Source organism: Mollisia scopiformis, assembly GCF_001500285.1.
Source record: "Mollisia scopiformis unplaced genomic scaffold LY89scaffold_16, whole genome shotgun sequence".
In the NCBI taxonomy this organism is placed as follows: Eukaryota; Fungi; Ascomycota; class Leotiomycetes; order Helotiales; family Mollisiaceae; genus Mollisia; species Mollisia scopiformis.
In genome coordinates, this window is record NW_017263596.1 from 1008380 (window position 1) to 1033093 (window position 24714).

A 24714-nucleotide genomic window follows, 5' to 3' on the forward strand; every position below is an offset into this window, starting at 1 on the left:
CCTTGACCAGTTCAGAGGAGACAATGGATAGAATCTTCTAGGATATAAAGAATGAGGCATGAGATGTAAGAGTCGGTGTGAGCCAGTGGATGCTTCTTTGTGCGCGGTAAGATGAGACTTGTGGTTTGAAGTTGATGTTTCACACTCGCGCATTGCAGACGCGAGGAGGCTTCTGATTGGCCGGTAGAGTTTGGGTGAACAAAACGGTCGACGATTGGACAAGAAGACTTGATTGGGTGAAATCATTCCATTTGATCCGTTCTAGAGGAGTAATAAGCGTAAACGCGCGGAGAAAATAGAAGCCAGAAGCGCGACCGTCGTCGGATGTGATACCTATCCAATTAACGTGACACGTCTCGTGATCGAGGCTTCCAACAAGTACAACCTCTTGCTACATCACACTCAGAATGGCCAGAGTCGCAGCCGCTCTTGACATTTGAATAGTGGCAGTGCAAGTTAGTTTATGGTTCCAGGGCAAAGAGATCGGGGCCAGGAGGTTAGGACCCTACCAGAACATCCATCCTTCTCTACCGAGAAGCATTGGGACTACCACTTGAACCATATGTCATACGTCATTGATAATAGAACAACAATTTTATATGGCACCTTGATAGGTCCAATAGATTTCCAGTTTGATCATTACCTAGGTATAGTTGTCAGTCAGGTGATCGATACCTTCCCCCACTTCTGCCCAGAAGCTCGAGCTTAGCGATCAAGGACGCTTCATGAAGTTGAGATAGCGAGGGAGGTGTAACCTTAAGTACCATTAAAATCAAACATGCCTTCAAAAACGACGACCTGGCCTAGTGGTTGGCCATCCTTCACGCCCAAGGACAATGACCCCACCGACACCTTTCAAAAAGATCTTAAAGCAACCATAATTGCCGAATACGGCGCAGACAATCTTCGAACGGCATGGATCAAGACTTGCAATGCTTTGGACGGTGTGACTTCACGACTTGCATCCCAAGGAAATAATGCCGTGCCGATTTTCGAAGCAGACGATATACTCTCAGACAGCAAAGCTTTAGAGGCGATGAAAGAAGCAGGCTGCTGTATCATTCGAGGCGTGATCCCGAAGAATGAAGCTATCCAGTACTTTGAGGATCTGAAATCTTTCATCGCGGACAATAATGATACAGTCACGGGCTGGCCGGCGAAGAGCGTTGCCATCTACCATCTATACTCGAGTCCAATACAATTAAAGATCAAAACAAACCCACGACATTTGCAAGTACAGCGCTTGCTGAACTGTCTCTGGACCGACTCATCCTGCTCAGATGACGAGCTGAAAGCCCAGTCCGAGCCGGTATTGTACCCTGATGGCTTGCGGATCAGACACCCTGGGCAAGAATTTCTTGGTCTGGGACCGCATATTGACGGTGGATCACTCAGTCGATGGGCAGATGAAGAGTATCGAAAGACTTACGACGCCATCCTGAGAGGTGGACCAGAGAGGTATGATCCATATGATATGGCATACCGAAAGAATGCGAATCCGGCGATGTTTCCGGGCGGTGCACAGTGTAGTGTAATGCGAGCATTTCAAGGCTGGACTGCTTTGACGCCCTGCAAGCCTGGAGAAGGAGGTCTGATGCTGGTCCCGGACATTAAGATTGTGACTGCATACATGATACTTAGACCGTTTTTCAAGGCGCCTGAAGGAGATTGGAGGAAGCCAGAAAGTTGGGAGCTGGATCATGAATCTTCATGGTTTCCAGGGACATTTCGATGGGACTCGCAGCTGTTGAGTCCTGCTAGTCATCCACATCTCTACCTTGAAGATACACTGATGAGTATTCCTGATATGGAGCCTGGAGATACTATTTGGTGGCACACGGATGTGAGTAGAGCCGTGGACAACGAGTCGCGAAGCTGACGAAGGAGTAGATGTGCCATGCTGTCGAAACGACGCACAATGGTACCGGTCCAGCGAGCGTTTGCTACATCCCAGCAGCCCCGTCGACGCCTGCGAATCTTGCGTATATGCGGCAGCATTGGAAGGATTTGGTAGCTGGAGTGCCGTCTGAGGACTATAAATACCTCGATGGAACGGGGAGTGAGTTGGTACTGAGCCAGCAGAACGAGAGGGCAATGAAGGGGGCGATGTCTCTTGACGACATTAGGGTTGAGGGGAGAAGAGCTCTGGGAGAAGTGTGCTACGCGGTGCGTTAGAGATGCGATCATTTTGTGATCATTTTGGAAGACTTGCCAGTGCCGAAAATGCTTGATACATTCCAGAAACAGACAAGCGAATCGATCAACACGTGCATCAACTACCCCTTCATCTCCATCTAACTCGATCAAATCTTAGACTGACATCTCTAAGCTCATAGCAAAATATCAGAAAACATTGATTACATTAATCACAATACTTTTCCAATTCTCAAATTCTCGAATTTACGAACTCACCAACTCACGTGTCGCATTTCACCTTGCTCCATTTGTCATTGGTGCACATTGCTCCACAATGAGGTAATCGCGTCTGCCACTTTTCTATTTCGGGACGGAGGAAAGGTTTTGTTGCACATCGGAGTGAATCTTCAGCAGATTTAATTAGACGTTTTCTCGCAGGGGTGCATTTGTTGTGCTGAAGACATTTGGGTGGGAACCTTTTTTTCTAACTTATTTCTGATACTTTGTTCTCTTGAAGAAAAGACAGAGGACACAGAAAAATATGAGAATGACAGTAAGCTTCAATAATTCGAAAGGATAGCACGTTGCGCTGAGCGAGAAGCGGAGGATGAAGCTATTCAGAGAATCGTGACTAGGCACGTGATCATATCCATTTCGGGCAAGTGGACAGGGATGAGAGTTTTGTTGCACATCGCATTCGGGCTTTGGTATTAAGCTTGGGTTGAGTTGGTGTCAAGCTGGTGTTGAAATGGTGTTGAGGTGGTGTTGAGAGGGACTTGAGACGGTTTTGAGAGGTTTACGATGCGGCTTCGCTTGGAGGGATGGGATGAAGAAAATTAGAGTTTGAAGGTTTTTAGAGAATATGCGAAATTGATGAAATTCATCGAATGAATGTTGCTCCTGAATTGCTTTTGCACTGGAGTTCTTTTGTAAGACGTCTGGCCTTGCATCGACTTGAATGGTGTAATGGTCTTGTCATTTCTGCTCTGCCTAGATACATTCGAGAGATTATTCTCCTTCTAAATGTTGTCTAGCTGAGGAGAGCACTCTATTTGATTAGCAATAAATATCTTTACATTCTGAAGAAATTTAGCGGTGAGGCTGACCCTTCGTTGCGTTCCATATCTCCGTGGCGGGGAAGCATTCGAAGCTGTTGACCCCTCCATCGAGCTTGGAGGGGTAAAGAACATGCCAATCACGAATTCTCCGATCATGACTCCTTTTCACGTGGCGGTGAACCTGCTCTCGACCCATCTTTAATTTGACTATTCACAGCTATTCATGAAAATTAATAGAGGAGCACTGAACAATGATGTGCAATACACCAGCTGCTATAGTGGTTTGTGCATCTTTTAAGATCATGTCATGACTGGAGACACTGGAAGTGAGACCTCAATGCCGAAGGAATCCATCTTGTATACAGCGGCTTTAGCTCTTGGAACCACATCCCGATGATGAGTTGCACAAAAAAACAAATCAAAAAGATCCCTACCTGCTTGAAACTTGAGAAATGTTATCAGCCTTCCTGTGAGAAATCTTCGTTCCATCCTGCATCATGGCTGCAGAAGAATGAAGATAGCAAGCGATGTCGCAGCCACTCAACACAGCACGCAGCTCCAAAACAACAAAACATCGTACGAGGCACATATGACGATAAAAAGAGCCACGATAGCCATCTCTCTCGTGCGGCCTTTCTCTCGCAGTTCCTTAAAGTTATCGCACCTTCGGACCGAATTCCACATGTGAATGGCTCGTGAGAAAGAGTCTCGGCGATTCTAGGAGCGGGCTTCCGTCCCATCTGCAAGAAATTGAGCCTCGACGACAATATGATACTGGGTGAGGCCATTTAGCCATGAGGGTTTTGGGCCCAGATAAGGAAGGGTAAAGATACAGCTGCCACGCAGACCATGCCTCTTGGGCACGTTGGGCGTTCAAGAGGTGAGCAGCGTCCCGCGAGAGTATTCGTGCCTGATGCTGCAATTTTGGAAGAGGGGCCGAGGAGCAGGAAAGGGCGAGCTAAGAGAAGGAGAAGCATGGAGAAGAGGTTCAGACTCCGCAATAGCCACTGCGGGATTAAGTGGTAATTGTGGGACGGGACAAGACAATAATGCAGAAGAGAGAGAAATGAAGAGCAAGATGGGAGAATAGGAATAGGAATAGCCATGTTCTGGCCCGGGTCTAGAATGCGTAGTCATAAGGTTTCGCTGCTGCAAACTAGAGGACTAAGCAGTGCTGCCAGGGCCAAATGAGATCAAGGCGGTCCCAGACAGTGCACCGTCACCAGGTCTTCCAGCGTGGTGCTCCACACCCCTCTAGACTCTAGGCCATCAGGGGGTTTATCTGCAGTGCATGTTCACCTCACCTCCTCACCAGCTTGAAGTCTTGGCCCCTATCAGAATTGCTTATTACGTCAGGTACGACTTCTACTTTCCGCGTCGCCAATCTCGCGACTTCCCTGTTCTGCAAAGCCAATCCTGTTTTTGGAAGGCTTCAGCTGCCCCACGTCCACCGCCAGAATCTCAGACACGTTCTGTTGACCTACTGATTCTGGAGGAAATCCTCCGCAAACTTCTCCACCTAGACACTCACCTCCACGTTCATTCGTGCTTCTCTTCTACCTATTAAACCTGCAGTCTCACTTTCTTCTTCTTCACAAAATTCATGTCTCTCCTTGCACCAACGGTTTCATAACCATACTGCCTACCTCGGCCATTCTGCTCACCATGGCACAGAAATTCGAAGAAGACGGCGCTGAGTTCGCTGAATCGCCCCGTCCTTTGCTTCCAGACCGCCAGGACTCAATCCATCCAGGTCTGCGACCCTCTCTGACCAACATCCCAGTCACTCCGGGCATGCACTTGGGCGAAGAGCTGCCACGAAAAGATACCGATCCATCATACTTCACACACGATTTGAGCAGGTTGGGAGACGGAATGGCACAATCACCTGTTGAGGCAGCTCATGGCGCAGCTTCGAATCATGAGATCCTCCGTCGAATGAGCTTGTCGGGCCCAGGTCTGCAGAGAAAGGAGTCTTTGGCAGATATTGATCCGCGAGCTGCGAATCCATCTTTGGGGCTGAGCGGAGGTGTCATATCAGCAACATTCTGTATACCGCATTCTCTGCGGTACAGAAAAGGGCAAGATTGGGTGCGCTGATCTGCGGAAGATCTATCATGCTGCGCTAACAGGATTGCAGGGCTTGAGCACACGACGAGGCACTTCTGCACTCTTCGATTCCTTCACATACCTCTCCTCCGATAAGACTCCATGGAACCATACGCTCGTTGGTTGGACCGGCGAAATTGACCCAGTGGAGGAATTAACCCCACCAGTTACCCCTCCTGCGACAACAACTGCTGCGAAAGTTGTCCCTCTGAATAAAAGTTCAGCTCCTATTCCTCTCGATCCATTTTCCAAAGTCAACGAACCGCCCACCTCGGAGGGCCTATGGATCAACAAGGAGGATCAAGGCCGATTAGAGTGGCAGTTAGGCCACGACAGGAATTGCCGCACAATACCAGTTTGGCTGAATGATGAGACCGAGGGAGTGACCGATGGCTCCATCTGTCTCAAAGATCAATCGAGATGGAGACGCTTCGCAGAGCACGAGCTATATACCCTTTTCCATTACAAGCAACATGAACCAACAAACGGGCGAGCAGAGCGACAATCATGGGCGGACTATTATAAGATGAACCAGAAATTCGCAGACCGCATTCTCTCGATTTACAAGCCTGGCGATATCGTCATGATCCACGATTACCACCTCCTTCTCCTTGCTAGCATGCTTCGACAACGAATTCCACACATGTACATTGCTTTTTTCTTGCATATTCCGTTTCCCAGTAGCGAGTTTCTCCGGTGTTTACCACGACGCAAAGACGTCCTAGAAGGTGTTTTGGGTGCAAATTTGATCGGTTTTCAATCGCATAGCTATTCGCGACATTTCGTCTCCTGCTGTTCGAGAATTTTGGGTTTTCCTTCAGATATCACAGGTGTGGATGCATACGGTGCAAAGGTTACTGTGGGTGTTTTCCCAATCGGAATCGATGCAGCTTCAGTAGAGAAGCTAGCATTTAACTCCGCGACTGTTGATAGTCAAGTGAAAGACTTGAAACAGCTTTATCATGGTCAGAAGATCATTGTGGGAAGAGATCGTCTTGATAGTGTGCGAGGTGTTGCACAGAAGCTTATGGCTTTCGAGAGATTTCTGGAGATGTATCCAGAATGGATTGGCAAGGTTGTGCTGATCCAGGTCACCAGTCCTACAAGTGTGGAAGAGGAAAAGGAGGATGCGGGCAATAAGATCGCCAACAAGGTTTCCGAACTTGTCGCCAAGATCAACGGGATGTACGGTTCGCTTTCGTTCTCACCGGTTCAGCATTACCCACAATACCTGTCCCAGGACGAATACTTGGCACTTCTCCGAGCTGCTGACATTGGTCTTATCACCAGTGTCAGAGATGGCATGAACACCACCAGTCTGGAATACGTTGTATGTCAGAGAGACACACATGGACCGTTGATCCTGTCAGAATTCTCTGGAACTGCTGGTAGCTTGAAAGATGCCATCCACATCAACCCGTGGGATCTTTCTGGTGTTGCGGACCAAATCAACTATGCTCTTACTATGAGTGAAGACAAGAAGACCGTCATGCATGGAAGTCTGTACCATCATGTCACGACCAGGAATGTACAAGCTTGGTCAAATGGCTTCGTTAAACGTCTTTTGACTGTTCTGAGCTCGAACAATGCGATTATTTCAACGCCCCTGTTGGACAAGGCTGCCCTCTTGTCGCAATACAGAGGTGCTAAGAAGCGACTCTTCATGTTCGATTATGATGGTACTCTTACCCCAATTGTCAAGAATCCAGGAGACGCCATCCCTTCCGAGCGTGTCATCCGAACACTAAAAGCGTTGGCATCAGATCACCGAAATGCAGTCTGGATCATCAGTGGAAGGGATCAAGATTTCTTACAACAATATCTTGGATTCATTTCTGAGCTTGGCTTCAGTGCCGAGCATGGTAGCTTCATGCGTCATCCAGGCCACACTGAGTGGGAGAATTTGGCCGAGACCTTTGACATGGGTTGGCAAGTGGAGGTCATGGAGTGCTTCCAGAAATATACGGAACTGACTCCAGGTAAGTCTTATCATGGCTATTGTACTTCGTAGCTAATAATTTTAGGATCCTTCATCGAACGTAAACGATGCGCGTTGACTTGGCATTACCGACCATCCGACCCCGAACTCGCTGCTCACAACGCTCGTGAATGTCAAAAGGAGCTGGAGCAAACCGTTGGCAAAGCCTGGGATGTTGAAGTCATGCAAGGCAAAGCGAACCTCGAAGTCCGCCCAACATTCATCAACAAAGGTGAGATTGCCAAGCGTCTGGTGGATTCATACGGCAAGGAAGTTGGTGAGCCACCAGAGTTTACTCTGTGCCTGGGAGACGATTTCACAGATGAAGATATGTTCCGTGCCCTAAATGGAAGCGCACTACCCAAGGACCACGTCTTTACTGTCACCGTTGGCGCTAGCTCGAAAATGACCCTTGCACACTGGCATTTGCTAGAGCCTGCAGACGTTATTTCCAGTATTGCACTCCTTAATGGTGGAGATTCAAACGTTGCCGATCTTGGTCCTCTCTCGGTCATTGATGGCAAGATCCCAGATTCGATGCCAGGAATCAAAATACCTGACGAGATGCCGGGTGGGAAGTTGTGAGAGCGAGATGCATTGGGACTTTGGTGTTAGAGTGTGTATAGAATGGATGGCATATGGACAATGCAAAATAGATATGAATACGCTTGGAGCAATCATTCAACGGTCTCCTCTTGGTGATTTTGATTGCGTGAATGACCCTCCAAGTGACGGACATTGTTGTAGCTTTTGTGTGTGCTTCTTAATTTTCGAGCTCCGGACTTATAAATTAACCTTCAAATCAGGGATATTCTCGTTCTTTTTGTGTGTACTTGTTAGTTTTCGAGTTTCTAAACTATAAATAAACTTTCAAGTGACGAACATTGTCTAGCTTTTATGTGTTTATTATAAATTTTAAGTTCTTAGCTTATAAATGAACGTTTAAAGAATGGACATTGTTGTAGCTTTTTTAAGTACTTGTTATTACTTTCGAGTTCCTAGCTTGTGAATGATTTATGAAGTGACGGACATTATCGCAGCTTTTCTTCCAAGTTTTAACTTTTCAAAGTCCATTCATCGGCGGGATATTCACATTCATTCTTGCCCCCTCAAGTGTCTGGTATCACTTCTGTATAATGAAATCACATTACACCATGTCACCTGGACCAGCTATTGCTGTTGACGTATCTGTATGATGCTTAATAACATCATGATCTCTTAACTGTACAAACAATAGCCAGACAACCACGTTTTCCATCCGCCGGACCCACGCGCCCCATGCCGTCCCCGCATCTCCGCGTCCCTCTCGCTTTCATACTGCGCCATTCGACTTCGTTTCTCATCCCATCCACTGCCCCTTTCTTTGCCCGTTTTCCCCTTCGACAACTTCTCAATCTCTTCTTGCAAGGCATCAACCTTCTTCCCGAACCGTTCTATTCGACGTGGATCCGTGCTCCGAAATTCGACGCTCCATTCAATTTCCAGTTTGGTGAGTTTCTGCGAGAGGTCTAGGACGTGGTGGTCCGGGAGTCCGGAGCGGTCGTGGGAGCGGGTGGTTTTTTGGTGTTGGGAGAGTGAGGTTCGGAGTTTGGAGAGGGTTTTTGTTATTCTGTTGATGGTGGCTGGCAATGAGGGTGGGAGTGAGGGTGGTGGTAGCATTTTGATAAAGGTTGTGGTTGTGGTGTTGGGTTTGTGGTGGGGGTTGGAATGGAAGAAGGGTATAAGTGTGTGCTATTGTAGTACTTTTGAGTGATTGATTGTATGAATGTTTTTGAGTGGGTGGTGATTCACATCGTTCTATGGACTTATCGAATAGAGGCCTGAGTCATTAGGGATGATTTCATTATGATACGTTTCAGAAATCTAATTCATCAAAAGTCACTTTCGTTCATGTCGAGTTTCAAATGATAGAAAAGCTGACACGAAAATTATCCATGCTTGTAAAACTGAAAGAGAAGAGACTCTTTTATGTACACCACGCTCGTGAGTTGACCAAGTGGCTTCCTCTCCTGCCCCCAAACAACAACAGCATCGTCTCATCACGACATCTCTTCTGACATACTCAAATGTCAATTTCAAATCCACCCCTACATTCGGCCCTTACTTGCAACACTGATTTGTGGACTTCACACCCGGATATCCAGGTGCCCATTTTCCTCTCCTCATAGCATCCACCTCGTCCGAGATACTCTTCATTTCATCATCTTCAAGTTGTATACTGGTAAGTCGGGTTTTCTCCCTGATGCCATCAACCTTTGTCTTCAACTCTAGTGCTCTCGTCCAAAGCTTCTCCATTTTCTACGACGGTGCCTTCGATGGGTGGGATAGGCGGTATCGGGCATAATCATCGCCTATCTCAGCGATTTGGAGTTCGATGGGCATTGATCCCCTGCCGTTGTTCCATGGATTGCACAGGTGGCACATCTTGTCGCTGGAGTAAGTTGGGTAGATACTGCTTCCGGATCTTGGTTGAGGTTGGGGAGAATAGATGGTTTAGTTTCTTCATGCTTTGCGATTCGCTGTAGAGCTTTTTATAGACGTGCTTCGCGATATATGATGATTCAGTACCTTTGATTTTTTTGGGTCACCATCAAAAAAATATGCTTGAGTTCGATTCAAAAGCGATCCTAGATTCCAAGAATGTTCTATGACGACATTAAGGTGGGATGAGTATCAAGGATCTTCTCGAAGCATCGTTTTGTCTCGTCGTTACTATTCCATTCATCATTGATACTATCGCACATCATCTTCAGTGTTATTCTATCATATGCTACACCTGCTCGGCATTGTATCCCTTGCATTTTACCAAATGGTATATGTTATCCCAAGCTCTTCGACTACAGCCTGATTCCGATCCACACAAGGCGATTTTGATAGCCTTTTCTCTCCAGGTGGTGAATATGGTGGAAGTACCTCCTCCTGTCTTGGAACAAACACTAAGGAGCTTCGGCCTTTCCCTTGACTATACCCTGGCGGTAGATCTTGCTCCTTCATCCAATGAATAATCGAATCCCTCAACTCTCTAACTGCGCTCGACCACCTCCAAAACTTTCTCATCTTACGGCTCTCCGAGCCTGCACCATTTCTCTCATGCCCCCATACACTTTGGGCCTCGTTCACTGTGTCGTAGTAGTCATACCACACCCTTGGAACATTGCTGGCTGTGGTCTCCTCCCAGCGCAATTTGAAGTCTTCTAGTTCCAGGAGCAGGTCAGCAAGTGTGTCTTCGATGATTGTTTGGCCGTGATAGTTGAAGAGAATCTTGGGAGTTGCTTTGAATCGATGGACGTTCTTCCCCAGTGCTGGGAGATGAATGGGTAGGTAAGACATGCTTGGAGATGTGTTAACGGTGTCTTATGATTCTCTTGAGCGTGGAGTCCATCGAGTATCTATGTTCGTTCAATGATCTGGACCCAGAGTCATCGGCCTCTCGCGCCCATTCACAACGTATGTTACCATAAAGGAATGTGTCGCGCGCTCAATAACGCCTTTCAAATATTCCAGCATGGAGTTGTGAGTTAGTCATCTCCCATCACATGTAGATAGGGGTATGCTTAGGACTCAATTGAGGACAATGGTCACCAGTCTAAGCGAGCATTAAACGTTGTCTCACACATAAGACTTGATGGAATCGTACAAGGTGTGATGTCGATATCATCCCAAGGATTATCTGTTTCTCACCCCAACTCATGCCGCACGCCTGCCTCTCTCCTGAGCGCCTCTAGTTCATGTCTCTCTACGCCCTCGATTTCATATCTTTCAGTCGCAATTGGACTCACAACCACAATTTCCGTTCTCACTTTACTTTCCAACTCCTTAGCTCTGCGCCTGCTCTCCAGCTCCGCTTTCTCTTCCTCGTTCAATGGTCGAATGTAAATGGGTTGAATATCGCCCTTGAGTTCCACTACCCCAGTATTGATTCCCCCCTTTGATTCATCACCCAGCTCCACCTTCCCATCCGTTTCGACTTGAGGTATCACGTCTGATGGCGCTTCCGGTTCGGGCTTTGGTTTTGCTGATCGTCGACCATATACAAATGCGAAAACAATAAGTCCAATGATTATCAGTCCTCCCAATGCTGCACCCACACCTATCCCCGCTTTTGCGCCTGCTGATAGACCCGAAGTGGACGTGGAAAGTTGCCCAGAATTGGAGGTCGAACCAGTCCCAATGCCCGTCTGCTGCGCTCCAGCCTTCGATGTTGTCTTGGCAGTTGTCAAGAATCCTCCCAAGCCGGCCGTGCTAAACGAGATTGAATATGTCGAGAGCGCAGCAGTGTAAGAAGATAATGACCACGTTGCGCACAACTCGTCATTGGCTTCGATTGCGAGGAATTGATCAGATGCATTGCATGCTGCTTCAACGCAAGGTGTGACAGCATTATCGAATGCAGTGGCATCTGAAGGGGAGCATTGACAGGTTGCACTGTCGGCAGTGCAGCCTATTGCGGAGATGGCAGGTGAGATGCATGCTCGCTGAAGGAAGGGGAATGGTTAGCTTTCGGCGAGGATAGGGGAGCTTGATATTTTGAGGGAGAACACATACTGCACAAACAGGATATATATTTTCAATTGATGGTGAGCCTGTGGATGTAGGGGCAGTTGTACTCGTAAGAACTTGTGAAGCAGATGACGAACTGCTTGTCGCTTCTGAAGCCGACGAGGATTGGATGGATGATTCTGTCGCCGTTGCAACCGGAGCTACGCTGCTTGCAGTTGTTGATGCCTCTACAGAGGTAGCCGATGGAGCAGCGCTGGTAGATACAACTACAGCTGTACTCTTCCCTGCTACAGCGGTAGCACCTGGTGCACTGGTTACTGAAGTTACAGCTCTCTGTGCAAAGATATTCCACCACATTGTGCAAAATTTCAAAGGAAGGTTGAGCTTAAGGCAGCGTATTCCCACCTCACAACGCCTCACATCAAAGCATTCCGGAACGTTGATTGAGCAGCAGTAGATCCAAGGCAGAGAGAAATTCTCTTGCAGCCTCGAATACGCTTCGCAGTGAAAAGATACCGAAAGTCAGAAGAGAAAATGCAGGACAAACGTCGTGAGAATCGAAGGAATCAAAAATCGAAACTCAAAACCACGAAACAAAGAGGCCAAAAGCCTCACTTATAGGTCTTGGCGCTGCCATCTCCACATCCCGCAGGAGCAGAAAGCCACGTCGCATACTCAATCTCGCAGATTCGCCAGAATCACCGAGAAAACCCATCTTTGATGGTCTCCAATTCGCGAATCCTGACTGTGGCGTCTGTCATGTCTCCAAATGCGGGAATAGGGTCTCAGCCACTTCAAAGCAATAAATTTAGGTGGCGGTCACCTGTACGCCAAGCTGAAAGCTTCGCGCCAGAAGGAAAATTAGAAGAGGTGGGGTAATCGGAGAGAAGTCCTGGGCATATTTATTATCTGCCATGGAACCTCGAGTTGATAAGAAAGTTGGATGTTGAGAAGAGCGAAGGTGCAAGAGGAAAGGGGTGAACGAAGCATTTAAGGTTATCGTGCATGTCACGTGCTGAACGCATTCTGGCATTTACCTAGGTACTTACTCCCATTTCATCTCGCTGAAGTATGCGGAGAGGTCACTGACAGTGTTCATCTCGCCCTTGATAGCTGCTCTCGCCATTGAAATCTTGGCTATCATCAACAAAGTATCACGCAAATTCCAAATGTCAAAGATGGTCGAGAATATCACCGCACGAAAATTTTGCTAGACTCAGAACGCTGTACATGCATTCAAGTTGTTTGCAATCCCGGGCTTGGCCATCACCCAATTTAGTCATCTCGCCATGGAAGTATTCCTCGGTATATGGCTGCAAAGTTTCCTCTCTCTGCAGTGGGTATCCTGGCCCCAAATCCGCTCTTCTCGAGTACGCTGGGGGTGAGTTCTCTGTACGCAATCCATATCTTCCAAATATGGTTAACTTTAGTATAAACTTTCAACGATCGCACACTCTTCTCTTCCACTCTGCGTCTCTTCTTCTTAGCTCTGGGCAGGAACGATGACCTCGTGGACATTCCCAATCTGGTCGAATCCTGTACAGCTCAGCCGTGCAGTTTAATTGTTCATATGGGACAGGTTAATGTCATCTCCTGGCTTTGTTTCGCTCCTTCCACAACCGTTCGGAGATGTCGATATCTTTCAGCAGGCCAAGCAGTCTGCGCCAAGAGTCAAGTTTTGTATTTGTTTAGTACAACAGAAAGATGGAAGGCCCATTCTTGGAATTACGTGGAATTCAGCAGCAATCTAGCATTCTTTCCTGTTACAGCAGTCATTCGAGTGATTAAAATCAGTAAATGAACCCTTCACCAATCCATTTCATTTCACCTGGATACCAAATGGTTTTTTTCGGGCCTTCAGAGCGGCGTAGCAGATTGTTTCACCAAACACCAACATTTTCTAGTGTTGCCAAGTGTTGGATTTAAGATTGAGTCATCAATTCAGCCTGTAGGGCACCAACTTCCTTTAGTATCAATATGCGCTCGCAAATTACCAAGTGCATGTGTTTCTGAACCTCATTGTTCGATCTCAGCGACTTGTACAAATTCTTCCATCTATATTTTTACAATTTTTTAGCGTAATTTAGAGCAAAAGCTCTAGCGAATATGGCTTTGCAGGTGGTGCAAGCACTCTTTTTGAAATGGTGTGAGACTCCTCAGCAATCAAGGCTACAAGCCCTAATAACACGTGACAACATCCTCACCTCGGAGTCTTTCGAGCAAAGCTCAAAGGAGCTTATCTCATTCGCCACCATTTCGATATTCAGTGGTCAGCCAGTTGTTGCAAATAGACTGTTGGAGAAAGTGTTCCAAGTCCCAGGGTTCACAACTTCGCCCGAAGAACAGTTGATTTTTGAACTCTTCTGGCACTCATTCACCGGAAGGCCTGCCAATACTCCATGGAATGCATGGGATAAGGTAGCTTTGGATGAAACTAGGAGATATTTTGATCCCGAGAGTGCTGCATTCTATCAGACATGGACAAACACAGAATGGATTGAAACAACGCAATACATTCTTATTAACTCAGATTACGATGCCCACAAGTGGAGATCTTCGCAAGATCCATGGACACATGATATCTGCGCCAGACTATTGTGCCAACCAAAAGATGGAATCCCACCCACTCGACAGAATTTGGAGGAAGCTTTTGAAGCTGTTGACAAATGTTCACACAGCTTCCAATGAACGGGCCAAATCGGCCTCGCAGTGCTACATTTCCCCTGCATGTCTACTTCATCTTGGCAAACTATCTGGGTCATCGAGAGAAGGCTAGAGAGATCCTGAGGTCAGAAAGCCAACAGCATCAATTCGATTTCCCCGCTTTCCTGAACGTCCCAGAAGTGTACAAATTCATGGCAACTTCAATTGAAGACCCTCTAGCCAAGATCTTGGATGAAAGTGTAATTAGGGAAACAGAAACGATCCTACATGCCGCCCTGGATGCTCGAATGAAATCTGGGTGGAAACGACCTTTGCACGATATCTCCATGACGGAGCTGCTTCGCCGCTTCTCCGAGGCAGCCTTCTTTGTGCACCAAGACGAGTACATGGAGAATGACATTCAGAGCTCCAAAGACATCCTCTGCTCTCCACTCACACTCAATGAAATTGAAGACATTGAGATAAAACTGGGATCACTACCAACAGATATCAAAGAAATTGCGTTGGTTGCTGATGGCTTTCACGGCGGCTGGGATTTCGCAGGTGGCTGGCCTGGCATTCAGCGCTTGCACAAAGACTGCGCTGCAGAATATGAAACGTTCCTAGGATACGATCCTCCACCTGTTCAGGAGACACAAACAATCTATCGATTGGATGGAAGTACCTATGAGGTTACTGTGAATGTTATTCGCTCTAGTACAAGAGAAGAATGTTTAAAAAGGGGGTGGGGAGATGTTCTTGTTGGTGAACGTGGCAGAGAATGTGAAGAGTTTGTACATGTGCTTTGTCCTCCAAGTGTCTGGGAAAAGTATCAAGAGAGCAAAGGCATTCGGGTCAAACAGGGAGAGTATGCTTACGTGAGCTACGATCATTTGACAGAGGGCGGCGAAGAAGTTTATGGTTCTGTGAGAGCTTGGATTGCAGCAGAGACGTTGGACCTTGAGAGGTATGTGGCAGTGGGCATAAGAGCAGAACGCCTTGAATGAGAGATCGCCATCGATACATGAAGTCAGATGGGAATCAAGGCTCACACTAGTAGTTTTGAGAGGAAGGCGAGATACTGTTGTAGAGAAATACATATTCTTGTGCTGGACAGCTCCACCGTTCACAAAGGAGGGAGGCATTGGTTCAAAGACGACATGTTAAGCCGGTCACCACACTGATGAAAATGTCATTCGCTCGATTTACTGGACATGTGGGTACTCCATAGCGTCAAGAGTACAGTTCCAAGCCTTCGAAATACCTTTTGCTCTTTGCCATCATTGTCCACTTCCTCCAAAACTGCATTTACGCTCGTGTGAAATGCATCCTCAAACCTGCCCAAAGAGCTACCAGATGACTCACTTTCCAGGCTTGTCTCCGATTCTCCTTCCATATTGAACATTTCGGATGACCTGCAGCAACTCACAGATGATGCCATTTCTAACTCCTTTGCGAAAAGATCCAGCTTTTGTCGCAAGTTTGAGACCCCATCCTCGAAATGTTGCTCGCTCCTGCTACTATCTCTCGGCCTGAATATGCTATCTTTGATGCGCTTTCTCTTGGACCATTCTGCATCATAAGCTTTGAGTTGTCGGACAAAGTCTATAAAGATGCGAGCGTTGACTGCGCGTCGCAATTCACCATGTTGACACTGGTTAATCGATTATTGAGAATTTTGTCGGCGGTTTCTTGGGCGCAATGAAGATGGGTCCAGCCTTCCATTGGCGCTTGAGTGCCCATTGCGTTCCGAAAGGTTGGTTGTTTGATGTAGGTTCTGGTCGTTATTGACGGGGAGTGGCCGTGTATGTTTGCGATTTTGTGCAGCATAGAATGAGTCGATTCACAGCAAATACTTCGCACTATACTCAAGGATTGATTGTGTTAGAATGTAAAGATGATTCAATAGCCGTGATATTTATGACTGAATAGCAAACAAAACAGAAGTGCTAAACTGGTACAGAGTCACGGTCTTTGGGACTTGAGAGCATGCATAGATGTTTGGATTACAGACAAATGGGTTTGGGACGAAGTTTCTTGACTTGAATTGTTTAACCTATTCGATACCCAGCTTCAGAAACAGCTTGTTTGTATCAGTTTCAAGAGCGCCGACTTTCCTGTCAAATTCTTCTGCTCCGAACAATCTCTTTGTCCGACCCACCCACGAATGTCTGCTCTTGACCTGCATCATCACGTATTCCACCCTACTCAGAAGCTGCCTTACCAAATCTTTGTCTAATTTCTGTTGCCTGAATGAAGGATGTTGTTCGATAGTTGTTTGAACTTTATGATCTTCGAGACGAGAATGGAGGTGCTCGAGCTCCTTTGTCAACTGTTGTTCGTGGAAGGAGATCATAGATGGTGTGGTTTTGATTTGCTGAGAATGTCTGTCAGCCATTTTGGAATTTTAAGATTGAGAAGTGGGGGCCCGGTGTAACAGGTTTCTTGTTATGATGACAATGGGGACAATGAGAACAATTCAGGATGTGGACCTTCTTACAAATCGAGGCCAAAAAATCCGAATCACAATACGATTGTGATTGAGATCTGGTTTGAAACGGGAGGACACATTGAATCATTATCATAAGCCACCAAGGGCTCAAGTCTTAAGTTGCTTAGTGTGGGACATCGCGTTTGATGTTGCTCGGAAGAGAGTCAAGTGTCTTGTGAATGATTTTTCGCTTAAAAAGGGTCATCGCTTCGGGTTTTGCAGCATCTCGAGTATTGCTGGCATTTCTATTCCCGAGTTTATTGTCAGGTTATGGAGAACTGCAATGCGTACGAAAGATCTATTGATGTAAAAAACACTCTTGTATAGGCCTTGTCTGTCACCTATTCTGGAATGTCCCAACGCTAACAACACTATGCTCCAGACGCCCGTGCATTGTAACAAGATTTTGATCGGATTCTCAAACCCTCCCATCGAGTTCATTATCCTCGTTGTCTAATAATCGGCCTGCAACCTCTCTATTCATTTTCGCCCTCCGTTTCAGGCTTCTTAAAGGCTTTACGTAACAACACCTCCAGCTCGCCAGAAGCAAGTAAAGTGCGTCGATCGCCCTGTAGATCATTATGTCCGCTCCAGATCTAAAGAAGAATGAACACCTACATCAGGACGGCAAGCATGGATATCACCACACCACCATTATCATCGCGTTTGTATTGCACCCAAATGAGTCTTAGAACGTTCTTAGGTATGAGACCTAGAACCAGAATAGCTGTTCTCCCACCCAAAAATAAGAGATGGAAGAGCACCGGAAAAACACCGGGGTCCTTGTACGGCGCTGCGAATGCACACAGTTCAATAAAGCTGAAGATTCCGCTTGCGGCACATGTGATGGCTATGATCTTCGAGAGAAGTCTAGATAACTGGTTAGAAATAACACAAAAGGCTGGCATCTTTCCCCAGAAAGTTGAGCTTACGTCGCGAGCGCAGAACCATGCGTATCATGTTTAACAAGGAATACGCATGTGATGCTCATCAAAGCTACCTCGAACATACCTCTGATGAGTGAGTAAATGAACCCAAAAGGATCTTCATCCTCGTGATGACCACGGATATCTCCCCATTTCAATACCATTTTATCAAGAACTACTGAGCGACAGTTGATTTGCAGTTCTGGCGGGTATTAATTTTGTTGATACAATGGCAGCATGGAGGTGATCAGGATAATGAACACATACGCGGATGGCCCTAGCCTCATACCTGGCGAAGCTAGGGCTCGGTGAGAGAAAATGGGTGTAACCCATGTGGTGGCTCGTCGCCATAGTCGTCACATTGTCTCAGTCAAGAGAGGCTGGACAGCAGCTAAACTTGGCACACTTGGAAGTTCTTAACCCGAAAGGTGTTGTGGCTGAAATTCTGCCACATCTGAACCACACGAACCCTAGGCTGATGAAAAATTGCCACCAGTGGGCGCCCGAAATGCCTAAGAATAACAACAGGCTTTGCCAGCCTGACCAATTCTGAGTGGAGGTGTTCGACCAAGCCTGTGAACTCAAGGGGTATATGTGGATCAACTTACTGCGAAAATGATCAAGCGTGTCACTTTAGCTTGCTATACCATGGAACTATATCTGTTGATTGTCCAGGCTGCCACTCAGTAAATCATCCACAGTCTAGACAGTGATGATTGTTGCCCACACTGAGACATTGAAAGCAAGGACAACTTCCCTGTATCTTATCATCATTGTACTTTTTGGTGATTGTTCTGCCAGAGACAATTGCTGAAGTAACAAGACTCGAGACCCAAAAAGGGGTTGGAACAGTGCTCGACCTATCAATTGAAGGGTTTTCAAGAAACTTCTTCGTCCCATCCGCCAATATGTCCTTCCCAGTCGGGGAGATTGGGATCGTTATAACAATCGCAAAGCTCCTCTATAAGCTGCAACAAGATTATGCTTCAGCACCTGATGAAGCTACTAATCTCTCAAACGAGCTCGAACATTTGCAACATTGCATTGCACCGCTCCAAAAATCTCCACCCCAGAGCGCCATCGACAGAAAACGTCTCGAGACTGTATTGAAACCAGTGCTCAATCTCCTTGAACAGATTAACGAAGTGTGCGACAGGTACTCTGATCTGAAATCGGGACGAAGAATATGGGACAGAGCGACGTTTCCAAAGACCAAGGTACATGCTTTGCAAAAACAAATCCACAGCCAGTTTACCGGGTTGACTGTATTCAACATGGGTTTGCAGAATAAAACCTTGGCAAAGATTTCAGACATCCTGGAAGAAATCGGTGGTGTTCTAAGTCAACGATTCGCAAATAATGAGAACGGCTGGGAACTCGTTGTTGCAGAACTTGAGCGCCGAGGACTCAGACTCAGCAAAGAGGCTGCAGCGACATGCAAAGAACCTATCAAACAACATCTGGAAGCTCTCAGCGAGGTGGAGCAAGCTGAATCACAACTCATGGTCTACGAAAACACAACTATAGGGCCAGATGATGCTGTTGACGAGGACATTGCGGTAGGCCCACCAACACCCGCTCATCTTTCATCTCTTGTATGTCCTGGAGCCGCCGCTCTCCAGAGTGGCAAACAGGATGTTATCAAGCAAAGTAAGAATCACTTACTTCAACACTTCGGAGCTTCCAAATATGAAATCATTTGTCGGCATTGTTCCTTCCATGGCTTTCAAGATGAACCTCTCAAGAGTAAAGATAAGCCTTACAACACGCCACTTTTCTTTGCTCCTCGACAAGAAGCTCTGAAGCCGTCGTCGGTGGAATATTACTTCGAAGTGCATAGACGTAATCGATCCGAGCATGACGGTATTTGGTACCACACTATTTTCTTCTGGAAGTGTCACATCAAAGCGAGAGAGCCTCTCCTGCACATCTCAGCACGCTATCAATGCGTATTCTGCCCTCTGGCAAATGCATATAGCAACACATACAGCAGAGATAGTCTGCTTGAACACATCCGGAAGCATCATGTCCAGACGCCACCGCCGCGTGAGCTTCGAGAGAAGTTCAATGTCTGGATAGATGACAAAAATGCACTCTTCCTCAAAGACGAAGGGAGGATGCAGGAACAGCCGTTCGATATCATGATTCCAAAAGCATACGGAAGGACCGATTATTTGAAGGCGGAGCGTGCAAAGCATCAAGCGGATATCGTGGAAGCAGCTAACGCACAATCTCGAGCTAGAACAAAACAAACATCAGACGCAAACATAAGGGAGCAAGTCAAGGAACTTCACTGGGTGGCGGTTAGGAAATAGAGGAACTGAGTAAGCAGGTAGAGGAAGGAAATATTTCGGGCTCATCGCTGCTGAGAATTGAGTAGCGAGGGCTCTCAGAGACAAGAATAGGTCGTAGCTATGCCTAGGCTTATGAGGGTATTATAGGTTGTCCGGTCTCTATGGAACTTTGAGTCTTAATGAGGCCCCATAGCGCGCTAGTCTAGGTCACGCTAGCACGGGTCTTCCTCAGGGTAACTTGTCATGCTTACATAAGTATTTGGAGATTTATTAGATGGGAGCCAGGGACTTCTTAGTGATGGCTGGCGCATGAGAACAAACTGTTTAATATCACTCCATCAAATGCTTCAAAACAACTCGGAATTTCCAGGATCGTTCTCACGATCGGTGAATTTCACAGATGTATACCATCTGCAACTGATATCAAGGTCCATAACCACAGAGCAATTCGTAACAAGTCATAATAGCTCCCTGTCCAAGATTCAGCTATCGAAGTGTACATGTCTGCTTCTTTATTAGCTCCACCTTAGTTTGATGTCTAATACTTGACTCACTTATTCAATTTCGCTTGATCTTCTCCTTCTCCTTCTCCCGGTGTCTTCCCAGCAGTAAATGCACCCTTAATCTCATAGCAATCGATCTCCACCTCCCAATCTTTAAGTTTCGGAAGATTGTCCTTCATATTCCAAGCCTCCTCCACTTTCGTCGTAAAAGTTCCTTTGATCTCCGAACGATCAATCTCAGCTTCCCAAGCTTCAAGTACTTGAAACTTGCCATCCGTACGCACAGTATCGGAATTTGCTAAGCCCTGCTGAAGATCAAACCAGAAATCATCGAAGCCTGCAACCATGATCTTAGTCTTTTCTTCCAGATGGTCTCTGTCTCGAGCAAGAAATACGTGGGCTTTGCCCAAGAGAGTTTTTCGTGAGGCGACTTCTTTCTCGATTTCGCTGAGATGTGTTTGTGCTTTCAGTAATCTAGCTTTTGCTTCGTCTTGTTGGAGTCCAATGAAGGAGTTGTTGTATATTGCGATCTGGTTGCGGATGCTTTTGCAGTGGTCTATGTGTTGTTGACATTTCTCGAGGGTGAACTCAGACGTCATGGTGGTGGTTGTGAATGCTAGAGGTTTGTTGAAGAAGTGGTGAGGTTTTTTTTATTATGATATTGGAGTTTGAATTTGTTTATTGATAGTTCTAGGCTCTTGACATTATATAGAGCAGTGGCTGAGTGTGCTCATGTGTAAAGGTCTGGTATATCGAGTTATTGGGAATCTTTGGTTTGTGAATCAAGAGTGAGTGATTGTAACGCCATCATTGCTCATGCAATCGAGTAAATGAATGCGGCTGAGCCCCAAAAATAAACAATCGTGGTTGGAATGTTTTGGAAGTAATCCCAAAATAGATTCATCTCCAGGATCCGGGGGATTTGGTCTCACTTCCACATTCCTCACAGCTCCAAAACATTCGCTTCTGCCGTTATATTCGTCAATTACTGTCTCTATTTGATAGGAAGTACACTTACTCCCCAATCTGAAAGGAACATTGAGCTGTTGAGTTTCTTCGTTAAGAATGCGCGTTCCTAAAATTGGAAATTCCTCTGAGAATTCAAGCCAAAACTTCTCGCACAAACCAGCCTGTCATGCGTCCCCCAAGGTCTCAAATCAAGAAGTAGGACTTGAACCCCGACTCTCGACCTCCAACAATTCATCACCCACATGCCCATCCAACCTTTGGACCACAACCCACAGAATCCTATTAGCAATTTTCTCTTCCTTCTTGGCCAATTTCTCCAACTTCTTATCCCCCTTCTCATAAATGGCCTTAATCTTCCGATCCCTCTCCTCCACCACCCCATTTCTCTTCTCCTCCAAACTCGCCAACTCGCGCTCAGCCACAGCTTCAATCTTCTCCCTATCCTCCGGATACCGATTTCGCTCCCGCAAACTCGTATCATGGATCTCTGCCATGCGCGAGGAAATCGACTCTAGTTTCCGCTCAGCCGAATTCAGAATGACTTCAGCTTCTGGCGCTTTCTCCAGACGTGCGGAAGCAGATTTATCAGCTGCTTTGACGAGCTTGGTGTCTGCTCGTTTGTTCATCCAGCGTAGAGGTGCGCCGCCATATTTATCCATCATGCCTTTGGGTTGAGCGAGCGTGGTTTCGAATTCGAGTGGAGAAATGTAGTTTCCCAACGCTCGAATCCTCCTCATGCGTGGATCTTCGACGCTGGATCCGGTGCGTGAGTGTATCGTCCCTCCAGTCGGATGGCGGATCAGCGCCCCGGTCTGGGGAGTGAGGTCACTGAGTTCTTCGAGTGGTGGGAGAGCGAGCTTTCCTTTTGGATCGACGGTCGGGCAGCCGACTTCTGTCATCATTTTCTTTGTGGACATAATCTTGACGATGAGGCCGCGCGGGGCGAATATGTTGGCGTTGGCTTTCTTCATGTATCTGCGAACGCGGATGACTGATACACCTGCTGATCCGAGGACGGAGACGACTTGGAAGACGCCACCGACTGCTTGGGCGGGGAGGATTTGGGAGCCGAGAAGGCCGCCGCCGACGACGTGGGCTGCTTGGAATATGGGCGAGGAGATGAATGCTTTGTTTAGGCCGTCGATGAAAGAGATGAATTCGTCTTTTGGGATGGGGTTCGGTAATGTGGAGAATGCTGGTGAGTAGGCTCGTGCGAAGGGAGAGAAGGTTTTGATCATAAAGATATTAGTTTGTTCTGCATTCAGTTCAGTCGTGCTTGGAGCAGTTGTCTGGGATCAACAAATACTTACGAGGAATAACAACAGGCTTTTGGAGGTCGCTGTTCATTGGCATGGAGTACTCTGAATATTGAGGAGGCAGTGTCTCGCGTCTATCTTCATAGTTCACCTCCGATGCTTCGTAAATCTCCGAAGTGGTACTTTGGTCCTTCTCTGACACGGTGGGCCAATTGGACGGCATGTTGTCGGGATTGCTGCAAGCAGATAATCGAGGGTTCGAAGTCGTAGTAAGTATGTGTAAGATGTCTAAGATGGACTTGGGACTGATTTCATAGAGAAGGGGGGATTTGTGAGGTGATCAATGATCGAAGGCAGGTGAGTTGAAATAAGTAGACGAGTATGAAAGGCGTTCCATCGAGTATACTTATGTCTCTCGTAGATCCTGCATACAGCTCCGCGGCCTGCCATATACTGCCATAGCTTTGTGGCTGATGGCATGTGTAGATCTAAAGTGACACAGACCTACATGAGAACGCGAGAAGTGGAACCACTTTTGCGAAGAAGGTTCACTAGGTCTTCCAAAGATGTTCATCCCCTTGGATGAGGCTTGAATTGATGCGTTCAGCCTTGACCAGGCAAGGGATCGCCGCGTCATCTACAAGAGCAATTCATGGCCAACTCCAATCAAGCAGCTGTCCAGATTTGAAGCGTTGGTACTCTCATGTCTAACAAAAAGTACAGCCACAAGAACACGCGCCGTTGCGCAAGCATATACCAGGCAACATCAATTAAGGTTAACATAAGCTCTAAATAGGCCCGAGTGCGCCTTTCCTTTGCATTTTGATACGCTTGTATCGTCCAAACTTGTGGGGTTGAGGTTTGAATAAGGCCTTCCGAGAATTTCGGATAGAAAAGGGGAACTCGGATTCGCAGCGAGAAAGTCGCATTCAGGTCTTGAACATCAACACAGCGCAGGAGACACAATCTATGGTGGTGGATAAAAAGAACTTGGGTAAATCTTTCACTTTCAACTTGAAGAAGAGAGAGAGCATTGAAAATGTCAATAATCTGGAATATGACGGGACATTTATGGTGGTCAGAAACCCGCCCCACGTGATTGCAGACTTTTGCAATATGCTACCATATGAAAATTGACAAGGAAATTTGAGGAGGTCAGTTAGTCTTAGAGGATACAGCAGGTACAGAACTTTCAAATCCGAGTTCAATGGGTTTCTATACGAAACGCGTGCCGAGATGCATTCAACAGCGTGTCGACATGTCTACGCCGCAGACGGGAGTGAGAATACCCTGCCTCTGTATTAGACTCTCTCTTCATTGCCCTAAGATTTCAATGTATCTGGTGGCTGCAATGGTCGCAAGAATTGCGTCACCTTTTCCTGTGCGGCTTTTCGTATCTGATATTCAGATCAATAATTACCATGACGCGGCTATTTATGGTAGGGCCACAGGATTCGTACTCGCATTCGCGCTGCTCGGTTTCCGTCAGCACAACATATACTATCGAAAGAAAAGCAACCATTCTCAACCTCCATCGTCATGAGATGAATAAACAAACCTTGAGAAATCCACATCATCAGCGGCAAATCATACTATAATATAGCCGTCAAGCTCATAACAAACTCACGATGTATCCCAACATCTCGGCGACTTTATAAAATCTGTAACACACGAAGAATTCCCCGAAACCAATCCATCGCATCCTCAACCCACATAAGAACGTCAACAATACCTGAGACAAGCCTTTTCTCCACTCAACTACCGACGCAAAAGAGAACGCAAATACAGCAAGATGAGAAACCCTCGGGAAGTCATCGACGATGTCGCGATAATTCTCGCTACGAAGGTCGT

At 46.7% G+C, this 24714-nt stretch overlaps 10 protein-coding genes across 10 annotated transcripts; 5 read left to right on the forward strand and 5 right to left on the reverse strand.

Annotated features, from left to right (window-relative positions):
* Positions 1-592: 592 nt before the first annotated feature.
* On the forward strand, positions 593-2347 carry LY89DRAFT_784035 (duf1479 domain-containing protein). Its single transcript, XM_018222746.1, has 2 exons — positions 593-1843; positions 1891-2347. Exons 1-2 carry the CDS (start codon positions 779-781, stop codon positions 2173-2175), a joined length of 1350 nt encoding a protein of 449 aa, XP_018069353.1. The 5' UTR covers positions 593-778; the 3' UTR covers positions 2176-2347.
* Positions 2348-4515: 2168 nt separating this feature from the next.
* Positions 4516-8114, forward strand: LY89DRAFT_686584 (uncharacterized protein). Its single transcript, XM_018215317.1, has 3 exons — positions 4516-5285; positions 5335-7282; positions 7328-8114. Exons 1-3 carry the CDS (start codon positions 4860-4862, stop codon positions 7864-7866), a joined length of 2913 nt encoding a protein of 970 aa, XP_018069354.1. The 5' UTR covers positions 4516-4859; the 3' UTR covers positions 7867-8114.
* A 282-nt stretch (positions 8115-8396) lies between these two features.
* On the reverse strand, positions 8397-8957 carry LY89DRAFT_751649 (uncharacterized protein). The gene has a single exon (XM_018221231.1). It carries the CDS (start codon positions 8938-8940, stop codon positions 8500-8502), a length of 441 nt encoding a protein of 146 aa, XP_018069355.1. The 5' UTR covers positions 8941-8957; the 3' UTR covers positions 8397-8499.
* Positions 8958-10083: 1126 nt separating this feature from the next.
* Positions 10084-10611, reverse strand: LY89DRAFT_736061 (uncharacterized protein; the record flags this gene model as incomplete). Its single annotated transcript, XM_018220081.1, has 1 exon — positions 10084-10611. The coding sequence occupies one exon, from the start codon at positions 10609-10611 to the stop codon at positions 10084-10086; it is 528 nt and encodes a 175-aa protein (XP_018069356.1).
* Positions 10612-10784: 173 nt separating this feature from the next.
* Positions 10785-12360, reverse strand: LY89DRAFT_127521 (uncharacterized protein). Its single transcript, XM_018205208.1, has 2 exons — positions 11827-12360; positions 10785-11756 (listed from the first exon to the last, which is right to left on the reverse strand). The coding sequence occupies exons 1-2, from the start codon at positions 12136-12138 to the stop codon at positions 10959-10961; spliced, it is 1110 nt and encodes a 369-aa protein (XP_018069357.1). The 5' UTR covers positions 12139-12360; the 3' UTR covers positions 10785-10958.
* Positions 12361-13887: 1527 nt separating this feature from the next.
* On the forward strand, positions 13888-15497 carry LY89DRAFT_751654 (uncharacterized protein; the record flags this gene model as incomplete). Its single annotated transcript, XM_018221232.1, has 2 exons — positions 13888-14199; positions 14460-15497. 2 exons carry the CDS (start codon positions 13888-13890, stop codon positions 15429-15431), a joined length of 1284 nt encoding a protein of 427 aa, XP_018069358.1. The 3' UTR covers positions 15432-15497.
* Positions 15498-16480: 983 nt separating this feature from the next.
* On the reverse strand, positions 16481-16822 carry LY89DRAFT_671401 (uncharacterized protein; the record flags this gene model as incomplete). Its single annotated transcript, XM_018213216.1, has 1 exon — positions 16481-16822. One exon carries the CDS (start codon positions 16820-16822, stop codon positions 16481-16483), a length of 342 nt encoding a protein of 113 aa, XP_018069359.1.
* Positions 16823-18749: 1927 nt separating this feature from the next.
* On the forward strand, positions 18750-20156 carry LY89DRAFT_736065 (uncharacterized protein; the record flags this gene model as incomplete). Its single annotated transcript, XM_018220082.1, has 1 exon — positions 18750-20156. The coding sequence occupies one exon, from the start codon at positions 18750-18752 to the stop codon at positions 20154-20156; it is 1407 nt and encodes a 468-aa protein (XP_018069360.1).
* Positions 20157-21671: 1515 nt separating this feature from the next.
* LY89DRAFT_784042 (uncharacterized protein) lies at positions 21672-23221 on the reverse strand. Its single transcript, XM_018222747.1, has 2 exons — positions 22918-23221; positions 21672-22862 (listed from the first exon to the last, which is right to left on the reverse strand). Exons 1-2 carry the CDS (start codon positions 23084-23086, stop codon positions 21796-21798), a joined length of 1236 nt encoding a protein of 411 aa, XP_018069361.1. The 5' UTR covers positions 23087-23221; the 3' UTR covers positions 21672-21795.
* Positions 23222-23953: 732 nt separating this feature from the next.
* LY89DRAFT_127563 (uncharacterized protein) lies at positions 23954-24531 on the forward strand. Its single transcript, XM_018205209.1, has one exon. The coding sequence runs from the start codon at positions 24071-24073 to the stop codon at positions 24404-24406; it is 336 nt and encodes a 111-aa protein (XP_018069362.1). The 5' UTR covers positions 23954-24070; the 3' UTR covers positions 24407-24531.
* The last annotated feature ends 183 nt before the right edge of the window (positions 24532-24714 follow it).

Bases quoted from the DNA above. Each gene is read 5' to 3' on its own strand.
- LY89DRAFT_784035 (XM_018222746.1), top strand. From the start codon at position 779: ATGCCTTCAAAAACGACGACCTGGCCTAGTGGTTGGCCATCCTTCACG. The intron at 1,844-1,890 runs GTGAGTAGAGCC...ACGAAGGAGTAG, and splicing joins CTATTTGGTGGCACACGGAT to ATGTGCCATGCTGTCGAAAC.
- LY89DRAFT_686584 (XM_018215317.1), top strand. From the start codon at position 4,860: ATGGCACAGAAATTCGAAGAAGACGGCGCTGAGTTCGCTGAATCGCCC. The intron at 5,286-5,334 runs GTGCGCTGATCT...ACAGGATTGCAG, and splicing joins ACAGAAAAGGGCAAGATTGG to GGCTTGAGCACACGACGAGG. The intron at 7,283-7,327 runs GTAAGTCTTATC...TAATAATTTTAG, and splicing joins ATATACGGAACTGACTCCAG to GATCCTTCATCGAACGTAAA.
- LY89DRAFT_751649 (XM_018221231.1), bottom strand. From the start codon at position 8,940: ATGCTACCACCACCCTCACTCCCACCCTCATTGCCAGCCACCATCAAC.
- LY89DRAFT_127521 (XM_018205208.1), bottom strand. From the start codon at position 12,138: ATGTGGTGGAATATCTTTGCACAGAGAGCTGTAACTTCAGTAACCAGT. The intron at 11,757-11,826 runs GTATGTGTTCTC...CCCTTCCTTCAG, and splicing joins ATATATATCCTGTTTGTGCA to CGAGCATGCATCTCACCTGC.
- LY89DRAFT_784042 (XM_018222747.1), bottom strand. From the start codon at position 23,086: ATGCCGTCCAATTGGCCCACCGTGTCAGAGAAGGACCAAAGTACCACT. The intron at 22,863-22,917 runs GTAAGTATTTGT...AACTGAATGCAG, and splicing joins AAAGCCTGTTGTTATTCCTC to AACAAACTAATATCTTTATG.
- LY89DRAFT_127563 (XM_018205209.1), top strand. From the start codon at position 24,071: ATGGGTTTCTATACGAAACGCGTGCCGAGATGCATTCAACAGCGTGTC.